The following is a 22,872-nucleotide window of genomic DNA, read 5'->3' on the forward strand; positions in this document are numbered from 1 at the left end:
TGCATTTTTACCTTACTTATCTAAAAATATCAATACATAAATTTAAAGGATTATTCTGGGCAAAATAAAACCAAGGCAGGCATTGTTATACTTACCCATTCCGGAATCCCCTGCAGACACATTGCCACTTTTGGTGGTCTTCTGTATCTTTCCACTCCTGTGACATCATGACCCCTCAGGATCAGTGTCCTCACTCATTGATGGTTGAGAGGTCAGTTCCTTTGGGGCAATGACATCACTTGAATAGGGACTGCAGAGGATGGCACTGCAGCTGGGGGGCACAAGAAGTGTGAGTTGGTCATTGTTAGAAATGAGCGAATTTACAGTAGAAACAAAGTTAATAACTTATCAGCCAGCTGCCTTTGAAGTCTGTGCCACTCTGCTCCAGGTGCCAGGAAAAACTGGATCCAGTCCGGGAAAAATTAGGAGATGTTCCCCACAACTGGATGCAGCTTTTCTAGGAACCCGGGGAGGAGCGGCACAGACTTCAAAGGCAGCAGACTGATAAGCCAATTGCTGAGCTGATGAAGCAATTTGCTTCGTTTTTACTCTAAATTTGCTCATCTCTAGTTATTATGTTTTCACAACCCCATTCCTGCTCTGTGTTTTTATTTTGCCTGTACTACTCCTTTAAGGCCGGGTTCACACTAAGTAAAAACTTGGCCGTGTTTTATAACAACGGCCGTGTTTGCACAAACAGCCGTTATTTCCAAAATAAGGGCCGTTGTTTACTCAAATAAGGCCGTTGTTATGAAACAATTCAGTAAATTGCGGCCGCAGAAAGACCTGCTTCATTGTGTGCTATGAGAGTTCTGATGAGAGTTCAGAACACTGCGGCCGGAAAGATCATCCGGCCGGTACTTAAATACCGCCCGGAATGATCTTTGCAGAGACCGGCCGTTCCGTGACTCGGCCGGGTCATGGAACAGCCGGCCTCTCACGTACTGGGAACATAGCCTAAGGGTGTATTCACCACAATTGTGCATGTACCCCATTTACCCCTATTGCCTAAAGGTAGTCAGCTAATGACTATGTTCGGGTCATTTCCCCCTGTGTACAAGATTTCACTCAGACTCAACAATGTAGTACAAAAATAATTTCCTCTTTATTATCTCAAAATTTGGAACCAATGTATAAAAAACATTTTTTTAGTATAAAATGCAAATGGGGACCATTTTACAGTGTATCCTGTACACTATTTACATGTTATTTACACATTATTTTATATTTACATGTATACTGTATATAAACAAACAAGATCCTATAGAATGCCAGCTGTAGAATGATTCACAAAGGGGGAGATTTATCAAACATGGTGTAAAGTAGAATTGTCTTAGTTGCCCCTAGCAACCAATTTTCATTCCTCACAGATTCTTTGAAAAATGAAACGTGGAATGTGATTGGTTGCTAGGGGCAACTAAGACAATTCTACTTTACTTCAAAATACATAAAATTATTATTGATCAGTTATAATGGCATATAACTATGCAAACTATTCAGATGGTCGCTTTCATCTTCAAAGCATCTCCACATTTATTGATGGTGAATCACTTCAATATGCTTGAGATGCCTAGGAAAATAATTATTGGGGTTAGAATGTTTAACTATATAGATACATACTGTAGACAGACAGATGCTATAGAGAGATGGTAGATAAAAGATTGATATAAAGTAGGTTAAAAAAAAATCTGTTTGCATGCATGGGATTCTGATTGCCTGCTTTCACTTTGGGTTTTATCATCTAAGGGTGCCTTTACACAGACAGATTTATTTGACAGATTTTTGAAGCCAAAGCCAGGAACAGACTATAAACAGAGACCAGGTCATAAAGGAAAGACTGAGATTTCTCCTCTTCTCAAGTCCATTCCTGGCTTTGGCTTCAAAAATCTGTCAAATAAATCTCGGTGTAAAGGCACCCCTAAATTTGTGACTTCCATAAATTGTGAATGAATATGAACACTTACCGGTTTTTCCTTTTTTTCAAAAGTGCCTTTATTTCTTTTAGGTCGGGACTGACACATATGGGAACACTTCGTTTTTTTAAAAATGCCCTGTTAAAAAAGAGAGAAAACAATAAGCCTTTCTTGTTTAAATATTGAACACCCTATAGGTGTTTTATGGACCTGTATTTTTAGTTGCAATTGGAAGCAAAAGAAACCTTAGAGCAGGGGTAGGGAACCCTGGCTCTCCAGTGGGTGCAAAACTACAACTCCCATCATGCAACCACTGGAGAGCCAAGGTTCCCTACCCCCGCCTTAGAGATTAATAATAATAATAATAATAATAATAATTATTATTATTATTATTATTCCTTTGTTGCTGATTATAAACAGTATTTTAGCTGACAATTTAGCAAATCCTTTGTTAGGCTTTGTTCCCACACATTATTTTTGCTCAGTATTTTGCAACCAAAACCAGTAGTGGATTGAAAACACAGAAAGGCTATGTTCACTTACTGTTGAAATTGAGTGGATGGCCGTCATTTAATGCATTGCATTTCTGTATTGAGCAAAAATATTGTTGTACTTATGCAAATGAACACAAAAGCTATAGTATATAACTTTATAAGGTGTAGCCTTGAGACGCAGTGTTTGTAGCCTATAGCAGGTGTAAAAATACATATACAATCTTACAGCTGGGCTACGATATTTAGCATGCACGTGCAGTAACCTACATATATATGTATATATATATATATTATATATATATACAGTATATATATATATATATATATATATATTTTTTTTTTTTTTTTTATAGTCATAGCTATATGAGGACTAGGGATACACAATACTGGGGGCTATATGGGGGATAGGGATGCACAATACTGAGGGCTATATGGGGGATGCACAATACTGGGGGCTATATGGGGATTGGGATGCTCAACACTGGGGGCTATATGAGGGATGCACAACACTGGAGGCTATATGGGGATGCTCAACACTGGGGGCTATATGGGGGATGCACAACACTGGGGGCTATATAGGGGGTGCACAATGCTGGAGGCTATAGGGTGATGCACAACACTGGGGGCTACCTATAGGGGGATGCACAACACTGGAGACTACCTATGGGGGGGATACACAACACTGGGGGCTACCTATAGGGGGAAGCACAACACTGGGGGCTACCTATAGGCGGATGCACAACACTGTGGGCTACCTATAGGGGGATGCACAACACTGGGGGCTACCTATAGGGGGGGTGCAAAACACTGGGGGCTACCTATGGGGGGATGCACAACACTGGGGGCTACCTATTGGGGGATGCACAACAGGGGGGGGCTACCTATAGAGGGGATGCACAACACTGGGGGCTACCTATAGGGGGATGGGGATGGACAACACTGGGGGCTACCTATATGTGGAATGGGGATGGACAACACTGGGGGCTACCTATGGGGGATAGACAACACTGGGGGCTACCTATATGGGGGATGGGGATGAACAACACTGGGGGCCATTTGTAAGGGGGACAACACAGGGGGCCATCTATAAGGGGCATGTATAAGGTAGGCCATCTATAAGGAGGACAACACAGTGAAGGCATCTTTAAGGGGCACTACACAGAGAGGGACAACAAATGGGGGCCATCTAAAAGGGGAACTACACAGAGGGGCCATCTATGAAGGGGACTGGGGGCATCTATAAGGGGAACTACACTGGGGGGGTGTATACACTAGGGCATGCAGAGAGGAGGGGCATCTACTATAGTCGACTCCACAGAGGAGTCATCTAAGAGGACTACACAGAGGGGATCATATACTATAGAGCAGGGATAGGGAACCTTGGCTCTCCAGCTATTGCAAAACTACAGCTTTAGCTTTGACTGTCCACACATGATGGGAGTTGTAGTTTTGCAGAAGTTGGAGAGCCGAGATCCCCTACCCCTGAGGTAGGTGATGCACAGAGGGTCATCTACTATAAAGGGATTACACAGAGGAGGGCTCCCTACTATAGTAGATGCACATGGGGCTATCTATATGGAGGACTGACCAAGGGGACATCTATAAGCTGTCTACACAGAGCCTGATTTGTCTGTCTGGCAGATTCTGTGGATTCGTGGCTCGGAGAAGTTCTCATAGTGGCCCAGGGCAGATGGAGAAGATGATGAAAAGGAAACAACTCTAATGAGAGAAGACGTCCCCTGTGAGTCACTTAATGCAACTGCATTGTAATTTATATGGTGTACAGAACCTTTGTAGAGCTGTGTTGATGGCGTAATGGTTGGTCGAGGGGGAGGGGGCGGTGAAGGGCGGCAATCAAAAGTTTGCTCTGGGGCCCAGCCATTTATAGTTACGCCCCTGGTGCCCCCTCTATTCATCTACCCACTTTGGGATACTGTGTATGTTCTACCTGTTCGTAGGAGGGTGTGCACCCTATTCACTCGGACCTGTTTTTTACCCCCATCACCCTGTACTCACACCCAGCATACCTGGTAGTGCAGATTGCTTCTTCTATATTTCTATAAATTATAATATTGTCTAATTTTTTTTTTAGGGTACCATTTTTCTGCCTGGGAACAGAGTAGTGGAGCATCCATGCAATGAAGAAAGTCTAGGGAAATTCTTATTTGAAGTGGTTCCAGGTAAAGTACTTGGCAACTTTTTCAATGTGTGTGGTCCGTTTAACCTACTGTTCAATCCAAAGAAGGTCTTTGCTATGAAAAACTCCTTCTTCTTTCCAACCATTGAACCATAAAAGCATTCATCATTTGGAACCATCTCACAAAATATATTGTGAAATCTATAACGCTTTTTTCTGTTGCCACAGATCATACACTATGAGTAAATAATTTTGTTTTCTTAGCTGGATTACAGTACAATATTTTAGTGATAACATAGATTCCAGGGATGCTTTCAAGTTCAAATGGATGGCAGCAATCTTCCAATAAACTTGGAACAATCATATAGTTGGTCAATAAAAATGTTTGTAATTGAAGAAAACATACAAAAAGTATTTTATTGTACCCTTTAAATGGTACCTATCTGTAAGCAACTTACCTGCCGCGGATCCAGCGGCATCCTCCTCGGCCTCGCCCCCGTCTGACGGCGCTAGGACCCAGCGCCGCAGCAGCCGCCGGAGCCGTGTGATGTCACGGAGACCCGATGGCGTCCTTAACAACCAGGGACGCTGCGGCTCCGTGTCACAGCCAGCTACCGCCCAGCTCTCACAGCTGAGTGTGGTCACACTCAGGCTGAGGGGCAAATTGCTCTGCCATTCAGCCTGCAGTGTCTCAGCTGCACTAGATTCGGATTCAGGAGGCCGGACCAATGAGATGTTATTTTAGGTTTACCCTGGTTGACCCAGCATAGTCCTGTGTTTGATTGGGCAAACTTGTTCAATGGGGGCCAGGATGTGCCGCCCATTGTATTTCTTTGAATTTAACAGAATGTTCTTCGTTAGAAGGGGAGCTCCCTGAGTTTCTATCTGATTTTCTTGATGTTTTCGACGAAAAATCGGTGGACGAGTTACCCCCTCATCGTCCATACGATTGTGCTATTGATTTGGTTCCTGAGTCTAAGTACCCAAAGGGATGAATTTTCAATTTGTCTAGACCTGAGAGGGAGGCAATGCGTGATTATGTTAAAGAAAGTTTACATAAGGGTCATATCCGCCCTTCCTCTTCTCCCCTTGGGGCTGAGTTTTTCTTTGTGGGTAAAAAGGATGGTGGTTTACGCCCTTGCATTGATTATCGGGAGTTAAATAAAATCACGATTAAAAATCAACACCCTCTCCCTCTGATTCCTGATTTGTTTGATCAAATTGTGGGGGCTCGGTGGTTCTCCAAGATTGACCTCCGAGGGGCCTATAATTTGATTCGAATAAAGGAGGGTGATGAGTGGAAGACTGCATTCAATACCCCCGAAGGACACTTTGAATACCTGGTCATGCCCTTCGGGTTGTGTAATGCGCCTGCAGTTTTCCAACTTTTTGTTAACAATGTGTTTCGCGACTACCTGGGACGTTTTTTAGTGGTATACTTGGACGATATCCTGATTTTCTCTCCAGATTGGTCTTCACATGTTGGTCATGTCCGCAAGGTTATGGAAATTCTAAGACAAAACCATTTATTTGCCAAGTTGTTAAAGTGCCAGTTTGGCGTTCAGGAGGTCTCTTTTTTGGGATATAAAATCACCCCTAGTTCTTTTGGTATGGATCCCCTTAAGGTGACAGCCATTGAAAAGTGGGAGCGCCCAAAGAATCTTAAAGCTTTACAGAGATTTTTGGGATTCGCTAACTATTACAGAAAATTTATTAAGGGATTCTCAGTGATTGCTAAGCCCTTAACTGATCTTACCAGAAAGGGAGCTGATGTGGATAACTGGACTCCTGAAGCCATTCTGGCATTTGACAAACTTAAAAGATGTTTTTCTGTAGCCCCGGTGTTGATTCAACCTGACTTTGAACAACCTTTTATTGTAGAGGTGGATGCCTCAGAGGTGGGGGTGGGGGCTGTTCTTTCACAGGGTCCTGAAACACTCACCAATCTAAGACCCATAGCCTACTTCTCTAGAAAGTTCTCCAAAGCCGAGTGCAACTATGATATAGGCAATAGAGAACTTCTTGCCATTAAGTGGGCATTTGACGAATGGCGACATTTTTCAGAGGGGGCTAAACACAAAAAACAAGGTTTTAACCGACCACAAAAACCTTGTTTATTTAGATAAAGCCAAGCGTCTTACTCCACGGCAAGCTCGATGGGCGCTCTTTTTCACACGGTTTAATTTTGAAATCACCTTCAGACCGGGTTCCAAAAACATAAGGGCAGACGCTTTATCTCGTAGTTTCAACGTTAGCAAAGTTCCCATAAAGGAATCTGAAAATATTTTATCTCCGGGTGTGGTGGTGGCTATACTGCAGCCCGATCTGGCTGCTCAAGTTGTCCAGTCTCAATCTATGGCGCCTAGGAATACCCCGGAGAATAAACTATTTGTTCACCCAGATCTTCGTTTGAAAGTTCTGGAGGAAACACATTGTTCAGTATTGGCAGGTCATCCAGGCATTGCGGTTACCAAGTATTTATTATCTCGCCATTATTGGTGTCCATCTTGGGTCAGAGATACTAAGATGTTTGTAGAAGCTTGTGAGATTTGCGCCTGGTCCAAGGATCCTCGCAGGTTACCCGAGGGACTTCTCCAACCCCTACCGGTACCGGCTAGACCTTGGACCCATATCTCAATGGACTTTATAACTGATTTACCACCCTCTAAGGGTAAGACTGTGATTTGGGTATTTGTCGTCAGGTTCTCTAAGATGTGCCATTTAATTCCTCTCAGCAAGCTTCCCAATGCTCGTACCTTGGCCTCTCTTTTTATCAATCATATCTTGCGTTTACACGGGGTACCAGAGAATATTGTTTCTGACAGGGGAGTACAGTTCGTGTCTAAATTCTGGAGAGAGTTTTGTGGTCGCCTGGGTATATCCTTGTCCTTTTCTTCAGCTTTTCATCCGCAGTCCAATGGACAAACGGAGAGGGTTAATCAATCACTGGAGCAGTTCTTAAGATGTTTTGTTGCAGGGTCACAGGAGAAATGGAGAGAATACTTACCGTTGGCTGAGTTTGCCCTAAATAATCGTGAAAGTCAGTCTCTCAAAATGTCGCCATTTTTTTTGTAATTTTGGGTTTAATCCTCGATGTTCTTCTGTACATGCTACCGAGTCCATTAATCCATCCGCCGAAAAAATTTACAGAAAGCTGTGCACAGTTTGGGCCCAGGCTCTTCAGAACCTGGTTAAAGCCCAAGAAAATTGTAAAAACCAATCAGATAGAAGACGCATATCTGGCCCTGAGTACAGGGTAGGTGACAAGGTATGGCTCTCTACTAGAAACTTGAGATTAAAGACACCCTCTGGTAAACTTTCTCCTAAATACATTGGTCCTTATGCTATAGTGAAGGTCATTAATCCAGTTTCGTTTAAGTTACTTTTGCCGAAGAGTCTAAAAATTCACAATGTTTTCCATAAGTCTCTGTTGAAAAAATATGTTAATCCCGTGTTACCATCTGCTCCCCCTGCTCCTTTGGTTATTCAGGGTGAACTGGAATATGAGGTGGAGAAGATTCTGGATTCTCGCCGAGTTCAGAATTCTTTGCAGTATCTGGTTCATTGGAGAGGATTTGGTCCAGAGGAGCGCACTTGGGTAGCAAGATATGCATGCACCACGCCTCATTCGGCAATATCATTTGCGCAACCCTTCTAGATCGGGTCCTTTTAGTAAGGGTCCGGAGGCCCCTCATAAGGGAGGGGGTAATGTTAGCAACTTACCTGCCGCGGAGCCAGCGGCGTCCTCCTAGGCCTCGGCCCCGTCTGACGGCGCAAGGACCCAGCGCCGCAGCAGCCGCCGGAGCCGTGTGACGTCACTGAGACCCGACGGCGTCCTTAACAACCAGGGACGCCGCGGCTCCGTGTCACGGCCGGCTACCACCCAGCTCTCACAGCTAAGTGCGATCACACTCAGGCTGAGGGGCAAATCGCTCTGCCATTCAGCCTGCAGTGTCTCAGCTGCACTAGATTCGGATTCAGGAGGCCAGACCAATGAGAGGCTGGTCTGGGCTCCTGATCCAGGTATAAAGGAAAGCCAGTATCAGATTCCTTTGCTGGCTATTAGAGTGTTCTAGTCCCAGCTCCCCTGATCCCTGTCCTGCCTACCCTACCCTTGACTATCCGCTGTTGTTACATTGTTTCCTGACCTTCTGCCTGTTACCGACTTCCCGCTTGCCTTCCGATTTTGTACTTCGCTGCCCGTGTGTTGCTGACTTGGCTTGTTGACTTCGCTCTATTGTGTTCGTTCGTCTGTCTTCGTTTTATGTTTGCACTTACATCAGTATAGGGACCGGCACCGTGGTTGTCCACGACCGTTTAGGGTCGTTGCGGCAAGCAGGTAAGGTCAGAGGGTGGCTCTAGCCTTAGGGTCACTGTCTCGTGTTGTATCTGCCTTCCCGAGTCTGACACTATCATTTAAATAAACAGTTTTCAGTTATTCAACTACTTTAATAATGAAGCCTTGGAAGCCTTGATGCTTATGTAAACATAGTTAAAGTGACTGTACCACCAGGCCCAAGCTGAAGCACTGGAGGCGGGCCGACTCACCCTTAGTGGGAGGAAACCCTAGCCCCTCTATGATAGGATTTCATTGATTCTAATGGAGTCACGTCATGGAGGGCTGGAGTTTCTTCCCTCTGCTTCAGCCTTGGCCTGGTGGTACAGTCACTTTACAAGAGTGACTGACAGAAAGGGAGCCAATGGCTCCCGCCCTGTAAGTGCTGCTGCTGCATGTAACTATGAGAGCTCATTACGAGTGCTCATAGTTACAGTTCAGATCGCATCAGCGAGCAGGGCAGCGGCCCTGTCCAGCAGTTTTGAGCACAAGAGCAGGACGTGGGGGCCCCCCTGGATGTTGGGGGCCCCAAGCGATCGCTTGGGGTGCTTGGTGCCAAAGACCGCTACTGTGTATGTGGACATCCTTGTTCTGGAAGCAGGGAGAAATGGCCCTTGGTTTCAGTCACATGTGGGGAGAGAATTCCCTTCCCCGCACCAGCAGTATCCCTAAATGTGTTTGGTATACAGTGGTGCCTTGGATTACGAGCATAATTCGTTCCGGTACCGTGCTTGTAATCCAAATCCACTCTTAAACCAAAGCAAATTGTTCCATAAGAAATCATTGAAATGCAGACAATTGGTTCCACACCCCAAAAATAATGATTTTATATTCTGAATAACATGTAAAACAGATTAAACAAACATTTAGAAATAGCTGAATGTATATAATGTATAGTGAGTGCATAAACCTGAAAAACAGCAGCAGTTTATAGATACAGGATGAAACTGCAGATCCCCATAATGCAGTAGCTTAGTACAACAGGCTAGAATAGAGATGCAGGGCTGCTGTCAGAGGTCTGTGTGGTCACATGACAGTGATGGGGAAGGGGTGTGTGTTCAGCATGGACCAATCAGCACTGACAGAGACTGCAAGGAGCATGAAGGAATGAGCAGGACCTATGTGTGCACATAATGCAGCACTCTCTGTCCAGGGAGAGAGGGGTTACAGCAACGAAGAAATTGCCTCCACAGTCCTGTCCCCTGATGTAAGCCCCAGCCTGAACTAAATTTGCTATGATTTGGAAGGTGAGGAAGACTTCCTGGGTCAGAGTACAGTGCTGCAGACCACCCTATGCAAACCATGCCCCTCCATAATTCTCCCTCCCACCCAGTACAGGGAGCTCTTAAACCAAAGCAATGCTCTTAAACCAAGTCACAATTTTGAAAAACTGTGAGCTCTTAAACCAAAACACTCTTAAACCAAGTTACTCTTAAACCAAGGTACCACTGTATATGTTTTTGGTAAATGTGTTTTATGTATATAAAGTGTATATATATGAACCAGGGGCAGCTCTACCGCCGAAGCAGCCGTAATGGGCCTCCCGGGTGTTCAGTGTTCTGATTGACAGTGCGAGAAGCCATAGGCTTCCCCCCCTGTCAATCATTCTTGCTACCGCGAGCAAGTGTTTTGCTTGCGATCACAAGAGTATCCCGCCCGATGAGCAGCTCTCTGGTGGAGTCCCGGGCAGCGTCATCACTGAGCTCACTGTGCGCCGTGGCAACTGGGACTTTTGGTTTGCGCTCCCTGTAACGGATGTCCCAGCCGCCACAGCGTACACTGAGCTCAGTGAATGGCGCTGCCCGGAAATCCACCAGAGAGCTGCTCATCGGACAGAGTAAGAGAGAAGAAGATAACCGCGACCGACGGGGGAGCGTGAGGTTTGGTTAGTTGTGTTTTTTTTTCTTTTCATCAGAGGGAGACAACACTGGGGCTATATGGGGACTGGGGATGCACAATACTGGGGGCTATATGGGGGGCTGGAGATGCACAATACTGGGGGCTATATGGGGGATGCACAATACTTGGGGCTATATGGGGGATGCACAATACTTGGGGCTATATGGGGGATGGGAATGCACAATACTGGTGGCAATATGGGGGATGGGGATGCACAATACTAGGGACTATATGGGGGCTTAACACTGGGGGCTATATGGGGGATGAGCAATACTGGGGGCTATATGGGGATGAGGATGCTCAACACTGGGGGCTACCTATATGGGGGATGCACAACACTGGGGGCTACCTATAGGGGGATGCACAACATTGGGGGCTACCTATAGGGGGATGCACAACACTGGGAGCTACCTATGGGGGGAAGCACAAAACTGGGGGCTACCTATAGGGTGGATTCACAACACTGGGGGCTTCCTATATGGGGGATGGGGATAAACAACACTGGGGGCTTCCTATATGTGGGATGGGGATGGACAACATTGGGGGCTACCTATAGGGGGATGGACAACACTGGGGGCTATCTATATGGGGAAAGGGGATGAACAACACTGGGGGCCATTTGTGGGAGGGACAACACAGGGGGCCATCTATAAGGGGCATGTATAAGGGAGGCCATCTATAAGGAGGACAACACAGAGAAGGCATCTTTAAGGGGAACCACACAGAGGGGCCATCTATGAAGGAACGAAGGAAACTAGGGGACATCTATAAGGGGAACTACACTGGGGGGGGGGGAGTATACAATAGGGCATGCACAGAGGAGGGGCATCTACTATAACGGATTACATAGAGGGGTCATCTAAGAGGACTAAACAGAGGGGATCATATACTATAGGGCAGGGATAGGGAACCTTGGCTCTCCAGCTATTGCAAAACTACAGCTTTAGCTTTGACTGTCCACACATGATGGGAGTTGTAGTTTTGCAGAAGCTGGAGAGCCAAGATTCCCTACCCCTGATGTAGGTGATGCACAGAGGGTGTTGTCTACTATAAAGGGATTACACAGAGGGGGCTCCCTACTCTAATAGATGCACATGGGGCTATCTATATGGAGGACTGAACAAGGGGCCATCTATAAGCTGTCTACACAGAGCCTAATTTGTCTGTCTGGCAGATTCTTTGGATTCGTGGCTCGGAGAAGTTCTCATAATGGCCCAGGGAAGATGGAGAAGATGATGAAAAAGGAAACAACTCAAATGAGAGAAGACATCTCTGTCTAACAGCCTATGGTGAAAATGTACATGTGCATGAAATATCAGGTATACTTCAAATGTAAAAAAAATGTAAATGTAAGTAAACAATTACTGTACATATGTCTTTATCTATAATTACATTTTTATTATATTTCTTTGTTGGGGAATGTGTCCTCTTCCTCTCATATGAACCAACTTTATGGATGGCACCATAAAGTACCCCAGGCCCCTTTCTTTTTATTACCATTAATAGTGATACTTTGCATATACTGCTATCTGTGCTTTGACTATTGTCATTTTCTAAGGAGAAAACCAGACATGGATGTTAGAGATGAGCATGAATCAAGCAGGCTCAAGTCCAATTGTTCGGCATTTGAATGCTGATGGCTGGAGAAATTGGATGTAGTTCTAGAGAGTCCTGGAAACATGAATACAGCCTAATTTAGCACCCAGGTTCTGCATCCAACTCTAGGCTATGTTCACACTACGTAAATCTACGGCCGTAGTTCTCTCCGCAGAACTACAGCCGTAGATTTGCGCGGTGGAACATAGCATTATTTGCTATGGGATCCTGGCTGGAGCGTACACACATCGTATACGCTCCGGCCAGTTCCCATACGGCGCCGCAAACAACTGACAGGTCCATTATTTGCGGACGGAATTCAATTAATTCTGCCCGCAGAAGGACCTGTCAGTTAACACAGTGAAGCGAGCGGCTCCGGCTTCACTCTGTGCTATGGGAAGCTCTGATGCGGAGGAAAGATCATCCAGCTGGTATTTAGGTACCGGCCGTGATGATCCGGGCTGAGACGGCCGTTCCATGACCTGGCCGGAGTCACGGAACGGCTGGTCTCATACGTAGTGTGAACATAGCCCATTACTGTATTTATGACTACATACAGAATATCTACTTTTACTAAATAGTTTTTGCTCGTAACAATTCATTAACGGAACTTTTATTTTTATTTTTGCTCTTTTTTAACAGTTTATGTATGCCTCATATATGTCTTTTACTGCTTTATTTTTTTTTTTTTATTATTAAGCACTGAACTATTGCATATTCAAGCCTAAAACCTTATAGTTTTGCTTTGTTGATAAAGAAAATTAAACATTGAAATTTTTTTTAAGTAATCGGCTATGTTCTCAAATTGTAAAAATAAGGGCAAATAATGGCCATTGTTGATCATGAACATTAAAGGGGTATTCCCCTGAAAACTTTTATTAGTTTGTGCAGGTCCACTCCGACACGCTTCTCTTCTTTTCCTCCCTCCAGCCAAGACGGGATTACATGATCCGTGGGCAGGATTAGCTAACCAATGAGAGCTAACTCAGCCCACAGTAAACGTCACACTGATCACATGTCATGAAAATCTGCTTTCTCCTGCATAACATCTCTACACAGATTGCACAGCAGCCTCTCCCTATCCATGAGGGGGGGGGGGGGGGGGGGGGAGGCAGAGGTGTCAGCCATGAGGTGCTGCAGCTCTGCCCAGCTTCTCCCCATCCGCGGCTGGCTGCACCCGCACCCCCAAACTCTTCCTAATACCAATGCCTCCCTGCAAGCACCTCCAGCTATAGCCAGCCTCACACTTGATCCCCTGTACCACCCCTACCCCATTCCCGACATAAGTGTCTCTCAACCAGCCCCTCCAGCAGTGGCAGCTGTAGCCAGCAGCACAAACACCCCCTCCCCCCCAGCCAATACCTCCTCCCAGTGCTTCCACTACAGTTCACTGTGCTGGGAGTTGTAGTTCTTCAGCAGCTATCAGTAATATGACTGCAGAGCAGGCTTCATATTACTGATAACTGCTCAGGAACTACATTCTCAGCATAGTGTTCATCTAATTCAGAAAAAGTCAGCACCACCCGTCTGCTGCAGCTCTTTGAAATACATCATCATCAACTCTGCTTTATGGTCCAATCAGAGAAAAACACTGCATGATGGGAAATGGCGGCGCCATCTTGGATATAGACAGGCTTTTAGAGAAACTTGTAACCCAGGAACGGCGGCAGCTAGAAAGACAGGAGACAGCTCAAAATACTCAGGGGGAGTTAGTAACAGCGAGGATGGGAGCATTTAATTTTTTTTCCTCTGGGGGGGGGGGAGAATACCCCTTTAATAACAGCTGTTGTTTTGTTTTTGGTGTTTAGACTATGTCCACACATCGTCTTTTTATGTAAAATGATGGCCATTGTTTTTAAAAAAACGACCGTCAATAATGATCATGAATGTTACTTACTGCGTTTGTTATCAAACAACGGCCATTATTTTGCCTAAAAAAGATGTTGTTTGATCATAACCTTAGAATGCAGTTTGCATCAGTGAACACATTGGTCCAGATTTATCAATCTTTTTCGAGACAAAAACATGTCTCACGGAGAGCAAGCAATCCTCTAAATGACGGTTTCTGCTAAATAATAGCAGGCAGAGCTGCTGAAAGTCATAAAACCAGAATGCCTGTTCAATGTACTTTTGCTGGATAACACCTCATCTACTTTTCAAGTCCAGTAAAAGGATAAATAGAATAAAATAATTGGAATGAATTTTTTTTTTTTTTTTTTTTAGCATAAACTGTATTTGAATACCAGTGTATGGTGTATACTATTTACATATTTTTTTATAGGCATTATATTATATTTACATACATACATTTATATACAAGATTTTAAATAAAGTATGACAGTTCTAGAAAAAAAAATATTTCTTTGCCAGTGAAAACACAAAGTAATAATTGTTAATAAGGACTTATTAAGAATATACAGGTGGTCAGTATGATCTTCCATGCATGTGCAGATCTATTGGTGGCGGATGACTTCAATATTCTTGAGTTGTCTAGAGAAAATATTAAGTGGGTTAGAATATTCCTATAATTACATAGCTAGATAGGTAGATAGATAAAGGATACATATAATATATACAGGTTGTATAAATAATGAAGATAGATAATAGATATAAGATGTATAAGATGAATAGAAAGGTCAATACTGAATAAGCATTACACTACAGACTCCTGGCACGCAGATAAAGCTTGAAGATCTATTATAAAACAACACACTTTTTAGAGCAGTAACACCTACCGATTATTTCCTCCCAAAAGAGCCCTTACTTCTTTCAGGTCAGGACTGACACATATTGCTTGTTTCCGATTTTTTAAGGTTAAACTGTTAAAAGAAAGACACCAAAAAGCATTTTTTAATATTTAATCCCAAATAGATATTTAATGGACGTCTATTTTCTATTGTTAGCATTATCTAAAGAAACCCATGTAGGTATGAGCATATAAATCCCTTTGGCTATGTTCACACAACGTTTTTGTCAGCTCCTAGTTCGGATTACTAATTGGCCTTTGGATGTGTCTTAATTGAAAAGTCCATTAAATTTAATAGTAAAAACGGAGAAAGAACAGTGACAAAAGAAAAACTGTGCATGAATAACTAATAAAAAACGTCCGCTGTTTGCAAAAGATGTCTGAAAATACGAATCATGTTCATTATTTTGACGTCTGTGGTAAAAACGTCTGTTATTTAATACATTGTGTGCATTAGACATCTGTCTTACCATTGGATTTAATGCATTGCCATTGCAGTCAGTTAAAAATAACTGACATTTTTTAAAATATCAAAATGGGCCGCCTTTACTCTATTTTTGACGTTGTGTGAACATAACCTTTGTGTCCTGAGAGATATTTGCTGTTTGCTTTTTTTTTACTATTGTAAACTATTTAAAAAAAATCTGCAAACCTGCCATGTAAGATAATACAGATTAAATTACTAAATTATTAATTTACAGAAAAGACTTTTCAATAAACTGGCATTGCATTGATTTCTGTGGATATTGTACAGTATGTTCTCTATTCTCTTCCACCATTTACAGTATTTCTAGCTCTTCTTGTGTTTACAGGCTCACTCTCAAAAATTCAATGCAATTGTAGGTTACTGAAAAGTCCCAGCGTACCCCTGTGTAAATGACCTACAACAAACCTCCAAAAATGATTGCTCAAACTCTTCAAAATTAAATTTATTTATATTCGGACACAAAAACTGAAAATCCTGTAAAACATGTACACACAGGACAATGTAAAAACTACTGGAAGGAGTCAAGAACATATACAAAAATAGTAGAAAATATATATTTATAGTAATCACATGGGGACCATAGACATTAGGGATGTATTCACATTGGGGCAATGGACATATAATCACTAATAGGAGTATATTATTGCACCTGTATAAAGTTGGGCTATGGAATACAATACTTTTTCAGTATGTGGCTGATTGCTTGTGAAAATGCCTACCCCGGTCTCAATTATATTATTAAAACTAAGGGTGCGTTCACACGTACAGGAACTGCAGCGGATTTTCTGCTGCGGATCCGCAGCAGATTTCATCTAAATAACTGAACACAGCATAAAATCTGATCTTGAACGTGGGAAGGCACCCTTAAAGGGGTTATCCAGCGCTTCAAAAACATGGCCACTTTCTTTCAGAGACAACACCACTCTTGTCTCCAGTTCAGGTGCGGTTTGCAATTAAGCTCCATTCACTTAAATGGAAGCTGGAGACAAGAGTGGGGCTGTCTCTGGAAGAAAGTGTCCGTGTTTTTGTAGCGCTGGATAACCCCTTTAATATTCATGTGTAAAATATCATACAGCTCAGCTGCCTTTATGCTGCATAAGTTTAATAGAAAATACAGTCATTGAACTGAATAAAGGCATTTATTTCAAGGTAACTATTGAGGATAATGGAGTAACTATATTCATATATGTAATATATCACCCTCTATTCTGTGCGTATTATATGCTGTCTACTCACACATATTCTACATTTTCACAGGTAGAACTTCTGGGATAAATCTCCAACTTTTCCACTGCCTTTATGTTGAAAATTTTTGAAACTTTAGTGCACCTACAGCGATTCCCTCGAGGTATAGCAGCTCCTGAAGAAAATATAATAATGAGATAATAATAATAATAATATAATAATAATAATAATAATAATAATAATAATAATAATCATATAGATTAATATTACTGTACCTTGAATTAGAGAAGCAGACAGCAGCACAGCACAGATGATGGCAGCAATCTTGCAGTCCATAATGACAGGATTAGGTGTCTTGTGAGCTGTTGCGATGAATAAGAGCCGACTGTATATATAGAGCTGTAATGCATTGTGTCATCACAAGTGGGAAATCCCTTCATTTCCTTTAATAATATCAACTTAGAAAAAGAGAAAGTAACATTTGGGGTTACACTTCCTCGTAAGTGTAATGTTAAGAAAAATTGAAGAATTTTGCTTTAGGTGTATACAAACACCGTTCACATTTATGGCAATGGCATCCGTGGTACTATATCTCAATTCTACAAAAATAAGATCAAGGCCATTAATATCAAGCATTATCAAAAAGTCAATATGGTTCACCCTGTAATCACCATATCTTATGGTTCTAAAGTTAAATTCCAAAGTTTTCCAAAGTTTATAACGATTGGATCCTACAGCTCTGTGTTCAGCACCATGGACAACACACTGAACACATCAAATAGCCGTGGATCAATAATCAATATCAATAATCACAGATTGGAGTTAAGATTGGCAATTCTATGCCCAATCATATAATGGCTTTAAAAGCCACCTAAAAACAACTGAGCAGAAGTTGCCATTTGAATGTTGGCAACCCCTTTATGCCAATGTATATATGTATTTTCTTCATTACTAATTTTTGTCATGCTACAGTTCTTCTTCTTCATGTCACTAATATATCTGAAAAAATAAAATATGAGTCATTCAAAAGTTGCCTTGGAACACTACCAGAAGCTTGTCATGCAACATGTAAACCACAAAACAGAAAAAAGGACCATGTTATCCAATATAATTATTACTGGCAATAAGTTAGGACCTGCTGTGGTTATATAGATGCTTCTGACAAATGCCATACAGTGGCTTCTATCTCTTCATCACAGCACTGCAGTCAATGGAATCTCGGCCGGAGTGTATACACCTAAGGGGGGATTTATCAAAGGAGTGTAAAGTAGAACTGGCTCAGTTGCCCCTAGCAACCAATCAGATTCCACTTTTTATTCCTCACAGATTCCTTGGAAAATAAAAGGTGGAATCTGATTGGTTGCTAGGGGCAACTGAGACAATTCTACTTTACACCAGTTTGATAAATCTCCCCCCTAGTATACACTCCGTCCGGGAGCTCTAGTGGGCGCACGAAAAAATGACTTGTCAGTTTTTTGCAGCCTCTAGTCATTAACCCCTTAAGGACCGGGCCTAAAATGGCCTTAAGGACCAGAGCAAATTTTATGAATATGACCTGTGTCACTTTATTCATTAATAACTTCGGGATGCTTTTACCTATCCGGCTGATTCTGAGAATGTTTTCTCGTGACATATTGTACTTCACATTTCTTGTAAATTGGAGTCGATACTTATAACGAATCTTTATGAAAAAAAACAAAATAACGTGAAAAATTGTAAAAAAATGCATTTTTCCAAATTTAAACCTTTTCTGCTTATACAGAAAATGGTTATGCCACATAAATTATATATTAAATAGCATTAGCAACATGTCTACTTTATGTTGGCAGCATTTATTAAACTATATTTCATTTTTTTTAGACAATAGTAAGCGTAAAACATTAGCAGCAAATTTCCAAATTTTCTGTAAAATTTCAAAATCAGATATTTTTAGGGACCTGTTCAGGTTTAAAGTGTATTTGAGGGGCCTGTATGTTAGAAAGCCCCACAAAGCACCCCATTTCAGAAACTGCACCCCCCAAACTCTGCAAAAGCACATCCAGAAAGTTTTTTAAGCCTTTAGGGGAGTCACAGAAATAAAAGCTAAGTGTGTAAGAAATTTGAAAATTTTAATTTTCTGTGCAGAGATTTTATTGTAATCCAATATTTTTCATAATTATAAACTTATTACCAGAGAAATGCACCCCAATATTTATTGCCCCGTTTCTGCAGTTTATAGAAATACCACATATGTGACCCTATTGCGCTATTTGACGCAACCACAAGCCTCAGATATAAGGGAGCGCCTAGTGCATTTCAATGGCTCCGTTATATTTGGTCATTTCTGACTGTATCACTTCAGCTTGGCAGAGGCTCTGGGGTGCCAAAACCTAAAAAACACCACTAAAGGGACACCATTTAGAAAACTACACCCCTCAAGGAATGTAACTAGGGGTGCGGTGAGCATCTGGACCCCACAGGTGCTTCACAGATTTTCCCAACAATATGGCGTGAAAAAAGACAAAAGTATTTTTTACACTAAAACGTTGTTCTAGACTTCAATTTTTCATTTTCACAAAGGGATAAAAGGAAAAAAAAAACACAAAACATGTAGCGCAGTTTCTCCCGAGTACGGAAATACCCCACATGTGGACATAAAGTGTCAAGCGGGCGCAGGACGAGCCTTCCAAAGGGAAGGAGCGCCAATTGGCTTTTGGAAGCTGGATTTCACTGGAATGGATTTCAAGGGCCACGTCGCATTTACAGAGCCCTCGTGCTGCCAAAACACTGGAAACCCCCCACAAGTGACCCCATTCTGGAAACTACACCCCTCAAGGAATCTAACAAGGGGTGCAGTGAGCATATGGACCCCACTGGTGACGGGCACAAATGTGGAACAATGTGACATGAAAGTGAAAAATTTCATTTTTTCACTTTCACGGCACAAATGTGCCCGTCATCAAGGGGTCCATATCCTCATTGCACCCCTTGTTAGATTCCTTAAGGTGTGTAGTTTCCAGAATGGGGTCACATGTGTTGGGTTTCCACTGTCCTGGCAGCACAAGGGCTCTGTAAATGCGACATGGCGTTCATCATCCATTCTAGCCAAATCCAACCTCCAAAATCCAAATGGCGCTCCTTCCCTTAAGAGGCTTGCCCTGCACCCACATGGCGCTTTATGTCCACATGTGGGGTATTTACGGACTCGGGGGAAATTGCTCTAAACATTTTGTGTGTTTTTTTCTCTTTTAACCCCTTGTGAAAATGATAAATTCAAGGCTAGACCAACATTATAGTGTAAAAAATGTAATATTTCATTTTCACGCCACATTGTTCCATGTTTGTGCCCGTCACCAGTGGGGTCCATATGCTCACTACACCCCTTGTTACATTCCTTGAGGGGTGTAGTTTCCATAATGGGGTCACTTGTGGGGGGTTTCAACTGTCTTGGCTACACAGGGGCCTTTTAAATGCAACATGGCCCCTCGAAATTCATTCCAGCCAAATCCAGCCTCAAAAAACCAAATGACGCTCCTTCCCTTTGGAGGCTTACCCTGCACCCGCATGGCGCTTTATGTCCACATATGGGGTATTTCCGTACTCAGGGGAAATTGCTCTACAAACTTTGTGTTTTTTTTATTTTTTAGCCCCTTGTGAAAATGAAAAAATCAAGACAAGATTAATGATTTAGAGTAAAAATTTAAAACAAATTACACCAAATGTTGGTCTAGCCTTGATTTTTTCCATTTCCACAAGGGGTTAAAAAATAAAATAAACGCAAAGCGTGTAGGGTAATTTCCCCTGAGTGCGAAAATACCCCACATGTGGACATAATGTGCCATATGGGCACAGGGCAAGCCACCAAAAGGACAGAGCGCCATTTAGAGGCTGGAATGGAGGATGGAGGCCATGTCGCAATTACAAAGCTCCTGTGCTGCCAGGACAGTAGAAACCCCCCACAAGTGACCCCATTCTGGAAACTACACCCCATAAGGAATCTAACAAGGGGTGCAGTGAGCATTTGGACCCCACTGGTAACAGGCACATATGTAGAACATGTGCCGTGAAAATAAAAAATACTATTTTTTTCATTTTCACGTCCCAAATGTGGCCGTCACCAGGGGGCCATATCCCCGCTGCCCCCCTTGTTAGATTCCTTATGGGGTGTAGTTTCCAGAATGGGGTCACTTGTCGGGGGTTTCTACTGTCCTGGCCGCACAGAGGCTTTGTAATTGCATCATGGCATCCTCTAATGGGAATGGCGGCCATACCTATTTAGCTGGGGAAAAAGGGACAATTCTAATTTATTTGGGGGTATTAGGCCAATTATTAGTTTATAAGGTTGAAAATGACAGGTGTCCATCAAATTCAACCTGTGTTGATCCAGAGGAAGGCAAAAAACCCTTGTAAGGCAGACGACAGTAGCCTCATCACAGGGAAAAAATTCCTTCCCGACTCCATAATGGTGATCAGAATAATCCCTGGATCAACGTGACCCCTGAAATAGGAATAAGGGACAGAATTTAGATAATGTAGAACCCCAGTGACGTGTGGTGCGCCTTGAAGCGATCCAGTATGCAGAGGCCGGGGTGATCAGGACAGGCGTCACACTGGAAAATGTTGTCCTTCCTGATCCCCCTGTTACACCACACTCTGCACTTCTTCAGGGGTCTCCTGTTTTCCAGTGTGGGGGACGTCACCTGGAAAATGTTGTCCTGGTGCGATACGGGGTCCTTCATATCCAGAAGCGCTGGGTCCGCTCCATGGCTGCTAAATATTAGGACTCTATTACTACTTCTGATATGTTCGGATCTTGCCGCAAGCTACAGGGCAGCGAGGGACCGGAAGAGGGGGTGCTGGTATAAAAGTTATCCCCGTACAGGTGGTAACCTTTATCCAGCAGTGGGAAGATCAGTTCCTGAACGATCTCCCCACTAACTCTGAGGATGGGGGGGGGGGGGGGGGGGCATCTGGGGGCTGGATTTGGGTGCCCCTTCCTTCATACACTCTAAGTGCACGTGCACACTGCGGAATGGCGAAGGATAACCCTTTGTGCATTCCGCAGCTGGCACCCACCGGCAGACTGATGCGGGCGCGCATCTCCGTCCGTGTCATAGACTCCATTCTATGCACGGGCGGATTCCGCTCTCCGTCAAATGTGTTCATTCTTTGGACGGACGATGGAATCCGCCCAAGCATAACATGGAGTCTATGACACGGGTGGAGACGCGCGCCCGCATCAGTCTGCCGGTGGGTGCCAGCTGCGGAATGCACAAAGGGTTATCCTTCTCCATTCCGCAGTGTGCACGTACCCTAAATCTGTAAGTGTACCCTGAGGTACTCTCACAGAGTTTGTAGAATTTCACGCCATACCGTGATCTCTTATTGGGACGGTACTGGCGGAAAAGACGTGTCTGGGGGGCAGCGTACGCTACACTACCCCCAGATACGTCATTGGATGATGAGGATGAATGGAGGAACGAAGGACCCCCCATTCATCCTCACTGGCTGTTTCGGTGTCGGAGGCAATAATAACGTATGCGTCCGACACCGAAAACACCCTGGGGGCCATCTTTATACGGGGATTGGTATATGGGGTATGTAGTGGTGTAGTGTAAAACTTTATTCCGTGTAGTGTAATGGTGTTTTTTTACATGTTTTTTTAACATTAAGTATAAAAAAAAAAACTACGCCAAGAAAGGAGTTGCTGATAAATGGCGCACTTATGTGCGGCACTTATAAGCAGACCGTGGCTGTAGGATATAGGAAAAAAAACACTCTACGCCAAAAAGGAGGAGTTGCTGATCAGCGGCGCACTTACGTGCGATGCTGATCAGCATTTAGCGGCGATAGGGTGCGGAAAATAGAAAAAAAAAATTGGGAAAAAAAAAAAAAAAATCTTTCTTCAACCCTATAGCTACTGATATGTGTATTATATACACTTATCAGCCGCTAGGGGGCAGTAGAACGCCAATTCCGGAAAAAGCCGAAGTTTGACGACGCTGGAGCCGATGATTACCGATGGGGACAGTAATGGCGGTCGGTGTCGTCCTCGGACAGCACCGACCGCCATTGCTTTCCGGGCCATCGGGTCACCGAT

General features: G+C 43.3%; 1 protein-coding gene across 2 annotated transcripts; it reads right to left on the reverse strand.

Moving 5' to 3' along the window:
• Nucleotides 1-1,533: 1,533 nt before the first annotated feature.
• On the reverse strand, nucleotides 1,534-17,144 carry LOC138796984 (C-X-C motif chemokine 10-like). 2 transcript variants are annotated; one of them, XM_069976746.1, is made up of 4 exons: nucleotides 17,069-17,144; nucleotides 16,845-16,968; nucleotides 1,965-2,051; nucleotides 1,534-1,570 (listed from the first exon to the last, which is right to left on the reverse strand). In XM_069976746.1, the coding sequence occupies exons 1-4, from the start codon at nucleotides 17,127-17,129 to the stop codon at nucleotides 1,534-1,536; spliced, it is 309 nt and encodes a 102-aa protein (XP_069832847.1). In that variant the 5' UTR covers nucleotides 17,130-17,144. The 2 variants fall into 2 exon arrangements, with proteins under 2 accessions (XP_069832847.1, XP_069832846.1); XM_069976745.1 differs by lacking the exons at nucleotides 1,534-1,570; nucleotides 1,965-2,051 and adding exons at nucleotides 14,725-14,865; nucleotides 15,111-15,194.
• Between the last annotated feature and the right edge of the window lie 5,728 nt (nucleotides 17,145-22,872).

The sequence above is a fragment of the Dendropsophus ebraccatus genome, chromosome 7, assembly GCF_027789765.1.
Source record: "Dendropsophus ebraccatus isolate aDenEbr1 chromosome 7, aDenEbr1.pat, whole genome shotgun sequence".
Lineage (NCBI taxonomy): Eukaryota > Metazoa > Chordata > Amphibia > Anura > Hylidae > Dendropsophus > Dendropsophus ebraccatus.